The sequence below is a fragment of the Phyllobates terribilis genome, unplaced genomic scaffold (assembly GCF_046119375.1).
Source record: "Phyllobates terribilis strain yellow unplaced genomic scaffold, ASM4611937v1 Scaffold_1__5_contigs__length_1240528914, whole genome shotgun sequence".
NCBI classification, from domain to species: Eukaryota; Metazoa; Chordata; class Amphibia; order Anura; family Dendrobatidae; genus Phyllobates; species Phyllobates terribilis.
The window spans coordinates 389,400,669-389,419,280 of record NW_027362761.1 but is presented as its reverse complement, the minus strand read 5'-3'; the positions used below and the strand labels follow the sequence as shown (position 1 = coordinate 389,419,280).

The following is an 18,612-nucleotide window of genomic DNA, read 5'->3' as shown; positions in this document are numbered from 1 at the left end:
CAGATGTTGTAATGGGTTAATTTCAGTGTCGCATCAGTCTATTGATCCAGTGGAGCTACATGATCAACTGGAATGGGCTGAACGATCAGTATACCTGTCACACTCGCAGGTGGCGCACGTGGTTTGTGGGCCCACTGGGTCACAAGGCCAGGTCTGCCAAGGAAGTGGCATAGCTAAGCGGCTACCAGGTGTTCACTGGGGCTCCTGATGGTGGAGACAGACTGGGCTGCAGGTAGTCGCCAGGTACCACTCCTAGGCAGTCGCTGGTGATGCAGCTGCCGATCCCAGGGGTTGGGTTCGCTGACACTGGGATATGTGACCAGAGTCACTGACTAGCAGGATACGGAGATAGACGGACTGTATGGACAACTTGGATCTTTAAGATAGGTTCTTGTTCACTAACGCTGTTATCAGGAAATGGTTCTGGAACTGGCCGCACTAGGACCATGGACTATGGACACAGGACTAGCCGCGTGGGGACCAGGGATTCGGATAACGCCGGCACGATTTCAGGATTAGGATACCACTGAAGCCGTCAGAGGAATATGTACAAATTAAAGTAGACTAATGGGAATGCAGGATAAGGGAATAACTAACAGACTAAGGACAGGGGACGTGGCAACATACAGTTGCACAAACCAACACTATTAAGACTAAACTATAGGGATGTCTCAGGCACCTCCCTATTGGGGATATGCCTTTAATACAAGATGCCTCTCAGCTATTGGCTTGGAGACATCTTGCAGGTGTTGACTTTAACTAAATGCATCCCTGCTGTTACCGGGTGGCATTTACCATATTCATGCTCTGCCCCTTTAAGAGCAGGGGAGCGTGTGTATTAAGTGTGCCACCGGGACATAGTGAGGTGTGCACTTAGTTAGGAGGGAGAGAAATGCAGGGACACTGCCGCAGCTAGAGAGGTGAGTATGTTGCCGTCTCCACATGGAGGGAGGAGGAGAACCATACGGGGACGTCAGCCACAGACATTACAATACCACATAAATGTTTTATCTAATAAGCCCTTTTGATTTCTACTTTTACCTAAAATAGCTGCATAGTCTACACTATGTCCTTTATACTTTAGAAGGTGCAATTACCCAAAGTGTGTAGCGGAAGTGAGATCTATCTGCTCCTTAGTCACTGGGGCAATACACCCATATGGAATTGGAGGATTAAGACCATCAAAAATCCTGAATTAAAGTGAGTTATCTGCGTATCTCTAAACATAATCTAACATTAAACTGGAACAATTATCATCTTATCTAGTAGTTGTGTGAACCCCTTTTTCTTTTGATTTGGTAGATTATGGATTTAAAGCGTAGCTCCAGGAACAATCTGTAAAATTTAGCTTCATAGAGCTCGGCATGTCTAGTATATGTCAATTACATCAATTGTGCTAGTATAAAGATACATTGCAGTCCTTTATTAGGCTTCAATCCTAAACTAGCTGTAACAGGATAGAGCAGAACTGTCATGAACCACCATGGAGTCAACAGAGGAAATACTAGAATTGCAGTGTTTGTATTTCCATGGTAAACACTCAGGTGGCTTATACAGTTAAAGGGAACCTGTCAGCTGATACATGCTGCCCAATCCACGGGCAGCATGTATCAGACACTGGCTGTATGGACTCAGCCAGGTATGTATGACTCTATACATGCATGTGTATACGTCTTATACAGTCATGGCCAAAAGTATTGAGAATGAGACAAATAGCAATTTTTCCAAAGTTTACTGCTTCATTTTTTGTAATGGCAATTTGCATATACTCCTGAATGTCAAAGAGTGATCAGCTTAACAGCAATTACTGTACTTGCAAAGTCAATATTTGCCCAGAAAATGAACTTTAACCCCCAAAACACATTTCAACATCATTGCAGTCCTGCCTTAAAAGGAGCAGCTAACATCGTTTTAGTGATTGATCCATTAACACAGGTGTGGGTGTTGATGAGGACAGGGCTGGCGATCAATGAGTCATGATTAAGTAAGAATGACATCACTGGACACTTTAAAAGGAGGCTGGTTCTTGGTATCACTGTTTCTCTTCAGTTAACCATGGTTATCTCTAAAGAAACGCGTGCAGCCATCATTGCACTGCACAAAAATGGCCTAACAGGGAAGAGTATCGCAGCTACAAAGATTGCACCTCAGTCAACAATCTATCACATCATCAAGAACTTCAAGGAGAGAGCTTCCATTGTTGTCAAAAAGGCTCCAGGGCGCCCAAGAAAGACCAGCAAGCGCCAGGACCGTATCTTAAAACTGTTTCAGCTGCGGGATCGGACTACCAGCAGTGCCGAGCTTGCTCAGGAATGGCAGCAGGCTGGTGTGAGTGCTTCTGCACGCACTGTGAGGCGGAGACTCTTTGAGCAAGGGCTGGTTTCAAGGAGGGCAGCAAAGAAGCCACTTCTCTCCAGAAAAAACATCAAGGACCGACTGATATTCTGCAAAAGGTACAGGGAGTGGACTGCTGAGGACTGGGGCAAAGTCATTTTCTCTGGTGAATCCCCTTTTCGATTGTTTTGGACATCTGGAAAACAGCTTATTCGGAGAAGAAGAGGTGAGCGCTACCACCAGTCTTGTCTCATGCCAACTGTAAAGCATCCTGAAACCATTCATGTGTGGGGTTGCTTCTCAGCCAAGGGAATCGGCTCACTCACAGTCTGGCCTAAAAACACAGCCATCAATAAAGAATGGTACCAGAATGTCCTCCAAGAGCAACTTCTCCCAACCGTCCAAGAGCAGTTTGGCGCCCAACAATGCCTTTTCCAGCATGATGGAGCACCTTGCCATAAAGCAAAGGTGATAACTAAATGGCTCATGGAACAAAACATAGAGATTTTGGGTCCATGGCCTGGAAGCTCCCCAGATCTTAATCCCATTGAGAACTTGTGGTCAATCATCAAGAGACGGGTGGACAAACAAAAACCAACAAATTCTGGCAAAATGCAAGCATTGATTATGCAAGAATGGACTGCTATCAGTCAGGATTTGGTCCAAAAGTTGATTGAGAGCATGCCAGGGAGAATTACAGAGGTCTTGAAGAAGAAGGGGCAACACTGCAAATATTGACTTGCTGCATTAACTTATTCTAACTGTCAATATAACCTATTGGTACTCATAATATGATTGCAATTATATTTCTGTATGTGATATAAACATCAGACAAACACTAATAAAAACCAGAGGCCAGCAGATCATGTGAAAATATAATTTTGGTGTCATTCTCAAAACTTTTGGCCATGACTGTACACAAGACAGAACACCGTGAGGGATTCCTTCTCTTCATTCCTTAGTTAGCACACATTAGAATCAGAAGCAGCAGGGAGGACATTATACCGCAGTTCTGAGCGGTGTAGATGTGAATATAGCTCTAGGGTGAAGTGAAAAACTTGATAGAACACTTAGCACAATCCTTCTACTTGTGTTTCTCTTTACTTTTTTTGTTACACTACTTCTTAATCTCCCCTCCTCTATTTTCATAGAGTTTAATAGGAGTTATAAACTGACACCAAACTGTGCTGTCACAGCATAGGTGAGTTCATTAGGCAGGAGGAAGGGGAAGACATGGCTGATAAGTTGAGATTGAATCAAAATTCTCTGATAAAATATATTAAAAAGTTGTATCCTCCATCACTTATATTATTGCTTTATGCAAAGTTTGTTTAAAGTGTAGCTTCATTTTAAACTTTGGGGGTTTGGACCGTTCTTCAGTTGCGATCAAAAACAGACTATTTAATTTTTTGGCAGAGCGAAACTATATTTTATTCCCATTTTAAAGATAATTCAGTTTCACAATACTATATGATAGGCATGAAAGCTAGGAACAATGACAGAACTCATCAAGTGTTGCTGAGTATAAAACTTGAAGAACATTTCTTCACAAGAACAAGTACAATACAGTCGAAAACCTCATTCATTGCCCAGCTTTGATGCCTTTATCACTGACATTTTATCGGTTTTTATAGAATTACATGTTATCCATAGGATTTTTAAGTCTGCTGGACATAAAATCTTGGGTTTATTAAAAACACTATATATTCACGAAGCTGGAATCTAATATACAGCTCTGGCAAAAATTAACAAACCACTGCAAAATTTTCAGTTTCTTTGATTTTTCTCTTTATAGGTATATTTTTGAGTAAAATGTACATTGTCGTTTTAGTCTATAAACTACTGACAACATGTCTCTTAAATTCAAAGCTAAAAATTTTGTATTTATTTGCAGCAAATAATAAAGTCAAAATACTAAAAAAGAAACAGTGCTTTCAGACCTCAAATTAGTCATGTTTTAACTGTGAAATCAATATTTGGCAATATTTAGTGAACTAACCATGATTTTTAATCACAGCTTTCATGCGTCTTGGCATGCTTTCCACCAGTCTTTCCATGCTTTCCAATAGAAAACTGTTCAGTGGTCTCTTAATTTTTGCCAGAGCTATATATATATAGTATAATGTCTCTGAGATAAATTCTAATGGAAGTTATATAATTCAGACAGGTTGATCCAGACCTATCAGTATTAGATTTCATTTTCAAACAGTTCAAATATGTTATGGATAGTGACGAGCGAGCATTCTTGCAAGTACTCGGTACTCGCCCGAGCATCTCAGTACTCGACATTCTTGGAGCTCGCCAAGTACTTACGAGATGCTCGGGCGGATGCTCGGGTCCCCTCCCTGCATGTTTGGCGCTCTTTAAAGCGCCAATCAACATGCAGGGATTGCCTGCCACTCATTGTGATGCCGCAGCCATGATGGTTGTGGCATTACAGTGATTGGCTGGCCGCACAGCGTCATCAGGTCTATATCAGACCTGGCGCCGCCATGCTCATCACAGTCATTCCAGAATCAGACAGTGTAGGGAGAGTTGCTGCTGAGCTAGAGAGAGATTTGCTTGTTTCTAGTTAGTGTAGGTGTACCAAACTATATTAGAGACACATATCCATCTCAACTAACAGTCCTTCTGAGGACTAATTAATCTGCAGAGATGTCAGGCAGGGAGTGTATATAGGCAGCCAGGTAGTGTATATAGCAGACTACAGTGCATATAGCACAAGAGGCTCCATTCCAGTTCTGCCTTCTGCTGCTGTTAGATATTTCTAGACAAAGGCCCAGGTCTCAGGGGCCAGAAATAATTTTTTTTGGATCTTAATCCTCATTATTTGCTTAAAAAGCAATCGAGAGAACACAGTTTTTCTGTGCCATTTGCTTGTTGGCACTGCAGAATACAGCCAGGTCCTTTCCATATTAGAGCCCTAAAAATCCAGCTATTTAAAACCGTGTTTTCTCCGTCATACGGATCACATATATGTTTTCAGAAAATACTGCCATTTTTGGCCTCCATTCAAATTTTTTTTCACTGTGTCAGCAAAGTTTTTGACACCGGTTTGCTGTTCAAAATAGCTACCTACAGGCCAGGTAATTAAAACTGTGCTTTCTCCGTCACACAGATCACATATACTTTTTCAGAAAATACTGCCATTTCTAAACTCTATTAAAAATTTGTTTCAGTATGTCAGTGAAGCAATTGACACCACTTTGCTATTCAAAATAGTTACCTACAGGCCAGGTATTTAAAACTGTGGTTTCTCCGTCAAATGGATCACATATAAGTTCGCTCCAAATTCAGTAATTTGCAGTAAGCGTGGAAGATATTGTCCTCCATTTAAAATGGGCAAGGCACATAGCAAGGGAAGGGGAACTGGACGTGATGGTGATGGTGCATGCAGAGGCTGAGGCCGTGGGCCACAACAAACACCCACATCTTCTCGCCCGACCTTCCTGTCCCAATTCCTAGGGGACTGCAGCACACCACTATTGAACCCAGAGCAGTGTCAATAGGTTGTTGGTTGGATAGCGGATAATGCTTCCAGTCACTTAACCATCACCACCACCACCCTGTCTTCCACACGGTCAAGTCTCAGTAGCCGTGAGTCTGGACCGCATATTCATCACCCTGATCCTCCTTCCTCCCACCATGCCGAGTGCCCGGAGACAAATGATCCCACACTTGGACACTCCGAAGAGCTGTTCACTTTTCCATTTATAGATACGGGCCTCTCGCCCGGTCCACTTGAAGCGAGGCAAGAGGAGATGGCATGGAGCAATGCCCAAATATTTGAGCAGCCACGGTCACACGAAGGCGATGGTGGGAAAGTGTCAAAAGAGGTGGACGATGATGAAACACAATTGCCAGAAAGTCAGGAGGAAGACAAGGGTGCGGAAGTGGAAGACAAGGTGGTGGATGATATAGTAACTGACCCAACCTGGCAGGAGGATAGGCAGAGCGAGAAGAGCAGCACACGGGGGGAGGGAGGCAGAGCACTCCAAAAGGCAGGAAGAAGAAGTGTGGTGGCTGCAGACAGAAGGCAGGCAACCATTCCCCGTAACACCAACACGAAGGAAGTAGCCAGTACAACTGTTAGGTCTTCCCGAGTCTGGTTATTTTTTAAAGACTCTGCCGATAACCCTAAAAAGGCCATTTGCACCACCTGCCAGGCCAGCATCAGCAGGGGTGGCAAAACTAGAAGCCTGACCACCACCAGCATGATCAGGCACATGGCAGCAAAGCACCTGACTTTGTTGGCCAAACTCCAGGGTCCAGGAACAGTGTCTGTGGGTGGCACCATTGCTTCTTCCGCTGTTGTGCATGCAAGCCAATCCCCTGTCCATGGTGCATGCGAAGACGCATGTCATTGCACACTCTCAAGTAGCAGCATCAGGAAGCATGTCCACGTCCTTGTCCCAGCCAAGCGTTCAGTTGTCCATACCCCAGTCCTTGGAACGCAAGCGCAAATACGCAGCTAATGCCCCACAGTCCACACTACTAAATTCTCACATTTCACGACTGCTTGCGATCGAAATGTTGCCTTTTAGGCTCGTGGAGACGGAAGTATTCGGCAACCTGATGGCGGCGGCCATCCCTCGGTACTCGGTCCCCAGCCTCCACTATTTCTCTGGTGTTCCATCCCCGCATTACACAAGCACGTGTCCCAAAACATTAGCCGTGCCCTCAACAACGCAGTAACAGGGAAAGTCCACCTAACCACGGACACGTGGATAAGTGCTTGTGGGCAGGGATGGTACATCTTGCTGACGGCATACTGGGTTAACATAATGGAAGCCGGGACCCAGTTGGACCTTGGGACGGAATATATCCTCCCGACGCCAAGGATTGCGGGCCCTAGGTCAATCAAGGTTGCCCCCACAGTCTACAGCTCCTGCACCTCATCCGCCTCAGCCTCCTCCTCATCTTCAGCCTCCATCTCCGAAATGACCACATCAGTCACAAGCTGGAAGCACTGCAGCAGTGCCTCGGCCAAGCGGCAACAGGCTGTGCTCAAGCTAATATGCTTAGGTGACAAATCACACAATGCTGAAGAGTTGTGGACAGCTCTGAAAGAGCAGGCAGATCTGTGGCTCACCTCGCTGAATCTACAACCAGGCATGGTCGTGTTTGACAATGGCCAGAACCTGGTGGTGGCTCTGAGGCGAGGCGAGCTCACACACGTATCATGCCTGGCCCATGTGCTTAACCTCGTTGTTCAGCAGTTTCTCAAATCCTACCCAGAGCTGCTGGATCTGCTTGTTAAAGTACGCCGCCTGTCAGCCCATTTTACAAAGTTACCTAAAGCTTCCGCCGCCCTTGCAGTGTTTCAGCAGCATTTGCAGCTTCTGGCTCACAGAGTGGTGTGTGATGTCCCCACGCGTTGGAACTCTACACTGCAGATGTTGGAAAGGATTTGTGAGCAGAAGAGGGAAGTTGTTGAGTACCAGCATCAACAAGGCCATCGGTATTCAGTTCAGACTCCACATATAAGACCTCAGGAGTGGACATGAATGTCAAACATATGTACCATCCTCCAAAACTTTGAGGACTCCACCAAGATGGTGAGCGGCGATGATGCCATAATTATCATCACCATCCCGCTTCTCTGTCTTCTGAAACGCTCTCTGCTCACAATCAAAGAGGATTCATTGCAGGCAGAGCACAATGAGATGGAGCAAGGAACCATACAGGGTGATTACACACAGTCCCGCCTCATCTCATCGCAACGTGGATTGGGGGACAATGAGGAAGGGGAGGAGGAGGAAGAACAGGAGCTAGTTTCATGCGCTATAGACGGTACTACCTCCACAGCTGTCATACCATCTGTTCAGCGTGGATGGCCAGAGGACAGAGAGGAGGAAGAGAGCATGGTCAGTCATCCTCTTGGTGAGGACACGGAAGTTTTGCTTGTTAGTAGTCTGGCACGCATGGCTGAGTTTATGTTATGCTGTCTTTCCCATGACCCTAGCGTTCTCAAAGTTTTGGGTGAAAGTCATTACTGGTTGGTGACACTTCTAGACCAACGCTACAAGGAGAACTTTATATCTCTTATTCCTGAGGTGGACAGGTCTACAAAAATGGGGCTGTACTAGAAGGCCCTTTTTGCGGAACAATTAAAAAAATTCTCATCTTAAAACGCTGGCAGCAGAAGTCACACTTCGTTGGACAACCAAGGAGTACAGGCGAGAGAGATACAACTTCAATCCAGCAGAACACTGTCAAAATTTTCTCAGCCCCTCTCATCGCACAAGTCCTGAGGCGCAGGGTACTCTCACAAGGAGTGCAAAGTTTGGGAAGATGCTGAGGGAGTACCATGCCGACTGTACCAACGTCCTTCGTGATTCCTCTGTGCCTTATAAGTATTGGGTATCCAAGCTGCAAGCGTGGAATGAACTGTCTCTCTATGCCTTGGAGGTCCTGGCCTGCCCTGCCGCCAGCGTTTTATCAGAGCGGGTTTTTAGTGCCGCTGGTGGAATTATAACTGATAAGCGCATCCGCCTGTCAACTGAAAATGCTGACAGGCTGACTTTTATAAAAATGAACAAGGGCTGAAGTGAGGCCAGACTTCTCAACACCACCGAATGATAGCAGCGTAACATGAACTCAAATCCAGTGTCTTTTCTTGGGAGGTGTATTCCCATGCACCTTTTCACACCCACACATGGGTATATGCTTCCTGATTTTGGCTATTTGCTCTTGTCCTCCTCCTTCTCCTCATTCTCCACCACCATATCACCAGGGTGACTTTGGTCCATAATGCAACACCCACATAATTTTTTTAAAGGGTGTTTATGATGCCCGTAAAAAAATTTTTTTATACAGTATGTTCATGTATACCCCCCAGGGGTAAATGTTTGTCAGCCCATACAGTTAGTGCATGGGCATTACAAGTATAGGTGGCCCGCTCCTTTCTAATCGGAACATTTTTTTATGAGGCCCTTCTCCACGTCTCTTCCAAGGGGCATTGAGTGCCTCCCAATTTTTGGCAGCCCTTACATTCACTGCATAGGCAAGCACAATGGGAGACCCACTTCCTTATAATGGGAACATTGTTTTTAGGCGGCCCTCTGACCTCCATGTCTCTTCAAAGAGGCATTGGAGTGCCTCCAAATTTTTGGCAACCCTTGCATTCATTGCATAGGCAAACATATTGGGAGACCCACTTCCTAATAATGGGAACATTGTTTTCAGGAGGCCCTCTGACCTCCATGTCTCTTCCAAGGGGCATTGCAGTGCCTTCAAAATTTTGGCAACCTTTGCATTCACTGCATAGGCAAACACAATGGAAGACCCACTTCCTAATAATGGGAACATTGTTTTCAGGAGGCCCTCTGACCTCCACGTCTCTTCCAAGGGGCATTGGAGTGCCTCCAAATTTTTGGCAACCCTTGCATTCATTGCATAGTCAAATATATTGGGAGACGCACTTCCTAATAATGGGAACATTGTTTTCAGGAGGCCCTCTGACCTCCAAGTCTCTTCCAAGGGGCATTGGAGTGCTTCCAAATTTTTGGCAACCCTTGCATTCACTGCATAGGCAAACACAATGGGAGACCCACTTCCTAATAATGGGAACATTGTTTTCAGGAGGCCCTCTGACCTCCACGTCTCTTCCAAGGGGCATTGGAGTGCCTCCAAATTTTGGGCAACCCTTGCATTCACTGCATAGGCAAACACAATGGGAGACCTACTTCCTAATAATGGGAACATTGTTTTCAGGAGGCCCACCTCTAAGTCTCTTCAAAGGGGTATTGGGGTGCATTCAAATTTTTAAAGTGGTATTGGGGTGCGTCCACATTTTGGGCAGCCCTACCACTCACTGCATACGCAATAACAGTATAGGAGACCCACTCTTTAGTAATGGGAACAATAAAACATAGCTGGCTGATGGCTCTCTAAGAATAGTGAGGGACGACTGCTGGCCCTTTAAGAATAGTAAAGGCCGCCTGATGGCCCTATAAAAATAGGCTTTGTGACTTTCAGAGTCCCTCCTTCATAAATGAAACACAATGTGTCTGATGATATCTCACACACCACATGGCCAGATAAGATTGTAAAAACATAGCCCAAGATGTGGAGGAGCATTTTTGTTTTTGGTTATTTATTTTGCTTTATATGCAAGTCATTACCCTGGAAAGGATGTTCCTTAAAATATTTCCCAGGAAAATCCATTTTGGTTTCGTTTTGGTATGTTTTATTGTGAGTCCGTAAAAGTGGCATAATACCTCTGACAACATTGTTGACAGAAGTGACCTGGGAGTCAGAAATGCTTCCAGGGGTCTTCCCTATGCTGTCCCCATGTCATTTGAGCACTGTTCCCATCGATTTGGGCAATTTTTAGGCCCTCTGCAGACCGCCGGGGGGAGCCGTCTGAATAATGCTCGAGTTTCCCATAGACTTACATTGGGCTCGTTGCTCGGGTCGAGCACCCGAGAATTCCAATGTGCTCGACCCGAGCATTGAGCACCCGAGCATTTTAGTGCTCGCTCAACACTAGTTATGGAGCATAGTATTTAAATTTCCCTGTAAGGAGCGGCAGACAGGCTGAATATCAAAGATACTTGAGACTTCAATGTTGTAGGGCACAGCTCCAGTTATAAAATAATAACTTTGAAAAATGAATTTTTAACTATACAGATTCTCTTGTACCACTGATGTGTCATTACACATAATTGTCATCATACACTGACAAAGTTTTTTTACCTACCATAGTGTATAAGTGGGCAATTACTGTGTGCAGCTGCCAAGTGCCTACAGAACCTTTCTGCCAGCAAGATTTCTCCATGTATCTTGTTCTTGGCTGTTGGGATCTACAGCTAATATCATCTATTAATGGTCAGAACTGTTTGTGGAAACATGTGCTTGTCAGTTACAATGGCAGAAGAATCAGCCGCCTAATTATTTTCGGTAAGACAAATCAAGTTCTTCTAAGCAAACCGGTAATACTTTACTGAATGAAAAATGACTGTGATATTTCATATGATGAAACAGGAAAGCAGATCCCCCAAACTATTGTCACAAAGTGTTAAGCCTAATTCTCTCCAGAGTATCATTCCATTCTAGACTATTACGATCCATTCAATTGGTCCAGCACCAAAGATATTTGGTCGCATGCCATTATCCCTCTTCCATAAAACTTAACATTTGGTACTACAGATTTGGGCAGGGAACATTTTCCTGGCATTCAATAAACCCACATTCATCCAACAGACTGCCAGATGGTAAATTTTTATCCAACAGAGGTGAGCTTTATAATACGCCAGCCAACAGCATTGCTCAAGGAATCCTAAGACTTGTGCGTAGCTGCTCAGCCATTGAAACACAGTTCATTGCACTCCTCATGACAAATTATTGTGCTAGAAGCAGTTTTTAAAATGTCACAGCCAATGATGATTTTTATAGACTTCAGCACTTGGTGGTCTCACACTTTACGGTAACATTGGGGTTCTTCAATATGTAGTGTATATTTTTTTTGTTTTAATGAGAGTCAGTGGCAAATGTTAGCAACTGTGTATGCTTTATAATATCTAAGATCAGCGGTTTGTGCTGAAGAATTTAATTTTCTTCCAAATTGTTAACAGTAAGCTGCTATCATTGTCTGCCATGTTACAGATAGAATGGAGCTCACGCTATCCTGAATTAAGCAGGAATAAAGTAAGGGACTGCAGCATATATATAAGCAATATGTGAATGGTACATTACCTGTAACAAATTCACCACCTAAGAGGTCCAAGGCTCTGTGTCCCACCACCCCAACGCCGTTTCGCCTTGCTTCTTCTGGAAGAAGCTAGGCGAAACAGTGCTGAGGTGGTGGGACACAGAGCCTTGGACATCTTAGGTGGCACATTTGTTACAGGTAATGTACCATTCACATATTGCTTATATACAGTATATGCTACTTTGAGGCAATACAATACATGAGGTCACTGCATGGTTAGCCATTTAGCAGGGATTAATTCACCCAATTTTAAAGCACAGCACTGGCACTTTAGGTATATATACCCTTGGCTATCCTATGCATATGGACCTGTATACTGTTTTTTCTACGTTTGTGGGAATTTCTGTGTGTCATTTTGGAGGATTTTCTTTCCCTGTCATTTTATTCAGTATTTATTTTTATGTATTTGCTTAAGAAAAATGATTTTTTAATCTCTACTGGAATCTCTTCATATCCTGGGATAGGTATTTATTATTCCTGTTTTTTTGGTGATATATGCACGTGTCTAAATAATTGATGACTAAGGCTACTCCCTCTTAAAATCATATGATCCCTTTAAAGGGAATATATCAGCAGGTTTTTGTCACGTATTTTGAGAGCAGCATGATGTAGGGGCTGATTTGATTCTAGGAAAAAAATAACAATGCGGGTTAAATAAATCCATGTTGTAAAAGTATAACATCATCATTGGGGGAATGTTTACAGCATTAGGACTATCAAGCCATTTTTTGGGAACTTGGCCAAGATAATATAGCCCACCAATGATCTCAGGTTATAGAATATAAAAAGCTTCTATAGTTATGTTCCCTGATTTAATTTAGCAAACTTTATGTAATTCCTTATGTCATACAATATGGACAAGTTAGTTTTATTTCATAAAGACTTATACTTGGCTACCAATCAGATTGAAGGCATTCTAGGTGCCAGTAAGGCTGGATCTACATGGTGACTTTGGCTGCAACACAGGATGCACGACTAAAGAACGCTCTACACAGCTGCTACATCTCATCATAAAGCAATTTAATGGAGTCGCATTGTGATCTGCAAGTCACAAAATGTCAGAACCATTTTTTTAGGACTTCCTTGTCCAGATTGAAGTAACTTGCTGGTCGCATTGCGATCCCGTCTACCTGCATTATACAGCAGCTTCATTGAGTAATCTTTGGCTGCACAACCTAAATAGCAGCCAAAGTTGCAGTGTAGCCCCAGCCCATTAAAAAAAAACACAAAGAAGATAATGAAGCAATTACTAAGATTTGCTAAAAAAAGGAAAAAAAAAATACTTACGGACAATACACTGGTTTCCTCCAGGAAGTGTTTTCCATCCAGGGCAACAGTAAGAGTGAAATCTAGATCCACATACATTCGGCCTTTTAAAAATAATAATAAGAACATTAGCATCAGAACACACTTTGAGTTACAAACGGAAAGAATATAGCTGAGAAAATACTAAAAGAAATAATCCCCATTACAAGAATTTGCTGGTTGCTTTCTAAATGGAAATCTGAAAATTCTGAAAATCAAGTTTTGACTTGGCAATTGAACAAAGAAAGAAATGTAACTTTTCTGTGGTTGATCCATTAAAGGGAATCTGTCACCACATTTGACCTACTGTATATAACCTATTAATGTGACCATACAGGTTATAGACTGCTGAATAGAGTGATACCTGTATGCCTCATATCACATGCCTTGTTGTTGAGAAATCATCTTTTATCACTTTATATAAATGACCTCTTCCAGGCTCTGGGGAGGACACTGCCTGGAAGATAACTCTGACTCCAGAGCTTATTTTACATGAAGGAGGGGTAACCAGCGTGATGTGTAATGGCCACTCTCTGCTCTCCTGATCTCACTGCAGAGCAGTGTGTGATTATAACTAACACATCTGCAGGTTCCTCTCAGCTTCAGCTTCTATCTCACAGGCATACATGGATGCAATATTGTTACAATACAGCAGAGCTCAAGGAGAAGCAAAAAATGTGTTTGGAAGAAAACAAATTTCATTTCTACTGTTCTGGGTTAGTTACTTGTCTCACACTGGTAACTCCCCCTTCATGTAAAATAAGCTCTGAGAGTTATATTCCAGGCAACATCCTTCCCAGAGCCTGGAAAAGGTCATATATATGAAGTGATAAAAGATCATTTCTCAACAACAAGGCATCTGATATGAGACATACATGTATAACTTTTTCAGCAGTCTATAACCTGTATGCCCATATTAATAGTTTAGATCAACTGTGGTCACAGATTCCCTTTAAGTAACCAACATTGTTATTTCAAAGGCTTTAAGGAAACCTGTATAGTCCAAAATACTTCCCTCACTAAGAGTAGTATATAGTAGTGGTTTCAGAGGTCTGTAATTTATGTGTTAATAAGTAGTTTTGGAAAACATACTTTCAAATAATTGCAATGTTCTGCCAATGAAGAGACTAATTCAGAAGCTACTTGCCCACCCCCAGCTGATTGGCAGTTATCTGGCTAGGGGCACACTTTAATGTTACCTTTACTGTTTCCACAGTCTACATTAGACTAGCTATGCACATCATGCTAGTAGGAAAAGAGAGATTACTCTATACTATAAATAACAAAAGACAAGGCCAACGGGGTCAACAATGTCTACAAGACCCAAGTCCCCTCATTGCTTATATTTCCCAAGACATTACATTCCTAATGTGTTATGGATTTATCTTACTAACAGTAAAGAGGATTGTGGAGCTCCTAATAAAAAGAAGCTTGGCTAACATTTCCTTAAAATTTCTTTGAATTGAAGGAGTACAATGCCAAACATGTTGCCCACAATCCTAACAGAAAGTATTACTGCATAAAGCCAATGCTTGGGTGCAATAGAGTCCATCAAGGCCACCACTGAATGATAAATAAAATTAATTGCCTCGACATATTTTTGTTTTATACTTTGACTTCCAGGAGCACTTTTGAGATTATTTAGTATGGTAACAATAAAACATCTGGTATCCTATTGTACTTCACCATATAAAAGTTATTATAAAATATAATTGGAATTGATATGGACAAACAACATTGCTTAAATAATTAACAAAACATAATAAACCCTAAACCAACCAATTTGTCTTGGTAAAATATGAATGACAACCAAGTTTTCCAATTTTTGTAAAATTTGAAAGTCAAATCTGCTTAGTTATACATCAACATGAAAGTCCAGGCTACTGCTATATGTACATGATCTATTGATTTACTTATGTGCATCCATGTAGTACAGTCTTGCTGCATAGATTCTGCTGTATGTGTAACTAAACATGCCATGACCACAGAGCGGAAGTTCTCAAGATCTTAGCATGGTAACCACATTGGGTCATGGTAGGTCATAGTGAAAATTATTGTAGCAGACCTTTTTGAGTTTACTTCTGTGGTCAGTAACATGAAAGTCAAAATTGGTAAATCGTTTTTTCAAAAGTCAAATAACAGATAGACCTATGGCATGAAAAATATTAGATAAACAGCGTTCATATGCATTAACGTCTATGTGTGTTGATATGTCGAGGTATTCACACAATAGTATATTAGTTGAACAAATATACTGATACAGAGGAAAAATAAATATTGAAAAAGTAATAAATATAAAACGTTTCATGTAATAAAAGGATGAAGAAAACAAGAAGTCTTTGCTACTTATTTAGATCACGCTGCCTAGATTTCTGTTTGCTTTGCCAGAAGAAATCCTGCAAGATTTCCAAAATAAGCAAAGTCCTAGTCAAGTTCATTCATAAAACACAAATACCTCTTGCAGATTTAGGGCACTGAAAGCAGAAGGAATAACTGAAAGTTCTAACAACATAGTAATTAGAGGGTTCGAGAATCCCCTAGTGTTCAGATAATGAATGTAATGAATGCTTGAGAGGTTCAAACAAACCCTTAAAAGTTTACTACCCGTAACTTACAGTAATTTAGCTTCACTTATGGAATGTGTACATTATCTTCAATAGCACATACTGAAACGAAAGTTATACAACACCAGTGCATTAGGGCCAATTGATGAAAGCTTAGATAGGAAAAAGCCACTTAGGCAGCATTTGAGATGGAAAGATAATATATATACCGGTCATTTACATGGGCGGTGATTCATTTTCTCGAGTTTGTATACATAGATAATACAAGTGGCTGTGAGTTCGATTAACTCTTTATGTCACTAAAACCTATAAAGCAAACAAAAGCTCTTTTCCAGTGAGAAAACTGTAATGAGTTAAACTCTACCCAGAGTGAGGGGCATTTCTACCAACCACGGTTGGCTTGCACACATGGTACGTGACTGTCTGGCCTCTATGTCTCACAACATTTTCGGATTTGATACTCACTGCTGCAATAAGTTAAGAATATAAAAGTTAAAATGATGGTACACTAAAAGGGTTTCCATGCATATGCTTAATGGGGCTTCCGCAGGACAGTTTCATTTGAAATGTTTGCCAAATAGATATATTAATGCCCTGCAATATTAGGTGCAAAGACTCACTGCCTAATTTTAATCCACCACTGTATCAAATTCGCTTGCAGATTACAAGCATGTGTTTATACTATATAAACCTCAGTAGGCAAAGCGCCACACGCCATCAACTTATACTCTTGGGTATAGCAAGCACTGGATGGAAAACAATGGGGAAAGATTATTGCCTGGCCTTGCTGCATGCCACATTACAGTTTTGGCTAGATTTAACGTGTTTGGAATATTTTAATAAAAGGTATTCAGATGATAAAATACAACTAACTTTTCGTTAGTAGCAAGAAATATTATATAAGGAAATTGTATTTTGGAACTGTAAGCAAAGCATTATTAGATTATATTGAGAGTTTGATTAATGTTAAATATGATAATGTTAATATTATTGATCTCTATTTAAATTATTTTTTACCTGGGGACTATTATGCTAATAATGGTGCACATAACAGACAGTGCTATTAATGGTCACCTACCCATGCAGAGAATACTGTGATCCCCTCCTGCGGGTCCTACTAAGAACAGTAGACCCGTCCTTTGCATCCTGTGTTCCAGTTCTGGACTCTGCATTGAAAGATTGTTGACCAGCAGAGCATCCCAAAAGCACAAGAAAGTAGCCCAGCAGGAGCACAGCCCTCCTCCTTGACCTTGGCATTATATATTGATGCTGAGTATCAAACACTGTCATTCAGGACAGAAGGAATCCACTTCTAAGCTGAAAGATGAAAGGTTTCTTAATGTTCACATCCAGATTGCAACTATTCCTTGTGTCGGGGAAACAAAGCGGAAAATATACTACAGGAATGCCCCAGGTGGCATAAGTTATGGTATACTATTGAGAAGTTGATAGGTTCATAAATAATAGGTACTCAATCCTGAGTCAATCAGTGCTTCAAAAAAGCGATTCTTGCACTGTGGTTGAAGCCAGGAAAAAAAAAGAGCATCAAAAGTGAAAAGCTGAAGAAGAAAGCAATCTCTGTGCTGGAGAGTTCAGACTTGTCCCCATACTCAGTCTGTGTAAGAAGCAGGATTAGGATGAGAGTGCTGAGGGCCAGGGGTTTATGAGGCGGCTGCCTGTCAGTGGGGAGGAAACCACAGAACCAGTCACACACGTGAAGGTTAAGGGGAGGAGGAGGGAGAAAATGGGATGGAGAAAAAGAAAGAGGAGAAAGAAACAGAAGAGTGGGCTTTCTTATATTAACCTTTTAGTGATCACTAGTTTTTCACTTTCTGCTTTGTTGCACTTTCTAATACCTATGCGCAATATGTGTTTTCTCATAATACATGAACATTTTCTTCTAAGAATATTTAATAAATGGATAAACAGAAAAGCCATTTTCTCACAAAGTGTAAACGCTACATATTTTTCCACTGGGTTTTTGTTGTGCGGAGAATATGCATTCAACAGTTCAAGCAAAGTGGATGTGATTTCATGAAAACTTATGCCCACTGTGCGTTTAATGATGCTACTTAAACTGACCATTTTATTGGTGCCTTTTTTCCCAATGGGCTTCTATGGGGAGCCTGTAAAAGTGCAATTGTGTTTTTAAATTCTGACTCATAGCGTTTCTGCACTAAAAATCACATTTTAAAAAAGCTGTTTCAAATCTGCACCAAAAACTCAATAATCAGAACAGATTGCTTTGGTTTATTTTGGTCCAGACACCTGCAGAAATAAAGCGGAAAAATAGCACATATTTGTGTATGGCCTTACTTCTTTCCATATAAGCTCACTTCAGTTATCCACCTCAGAAAATCTTCCCAAACCCCACATTGGTGCCTCAATTTGAAAATTATTAGCATTATAATTATTAAATAGTGAAATTGTGGAACAGTATAAGTATTAAATAGTAAAATCTGATACAAAAACAAGTTTGAGTATGTAAAATATAGAGTTATGAGTTAAAGGCCCAGCAAATCAAATGACAGGCAGCATGGTGGCTCAGTGGTTAGTACTGTTGCTTTGCAGCCAGGGGCGGCTCCAGGTTTTTGTGGGCCCTGGGCGAAAGAGTCTCAGTGGGCCCCTTTAACACATACCACGATTCATGATGCACAGATACCGCAGAGAAATATATATATATATAGTACAAGG

The 18,612-nt window shown here is 41.9% G+C and overlaps 1 protein-coding gene across 1 annotated transcript in view; it reads right to left on the bottom strand.

Annotated features, from left to right (window-relative positions):
* FBN2 (fibrillin 2) overlaps nt 1–17,576 on the bottom strand; it is a 406,583-nt gene extending 389,007 nt beyond the window's left edge. The window contains exons 1-2 of the mRNA XM_073676558.1: nt 16,997–17,576; nt 13,337–13,419 (exon numbers count right to left, since the gene is read on the bottom strand). Coding sequence (XP_073532659.1) covers nt 13,337–13,419; nt 16,997–17,208 — 295 coding nt within the window. The 5' untranslated portion in view covers nt 17,209–17,576. The remainder of the gene's footprint in view (nt 1–13,336; nt 13,420–16,996) is intronic.
* Between the last annotated feature and the right edge of the window lie 1,036 nt (nt 17,577–18,612).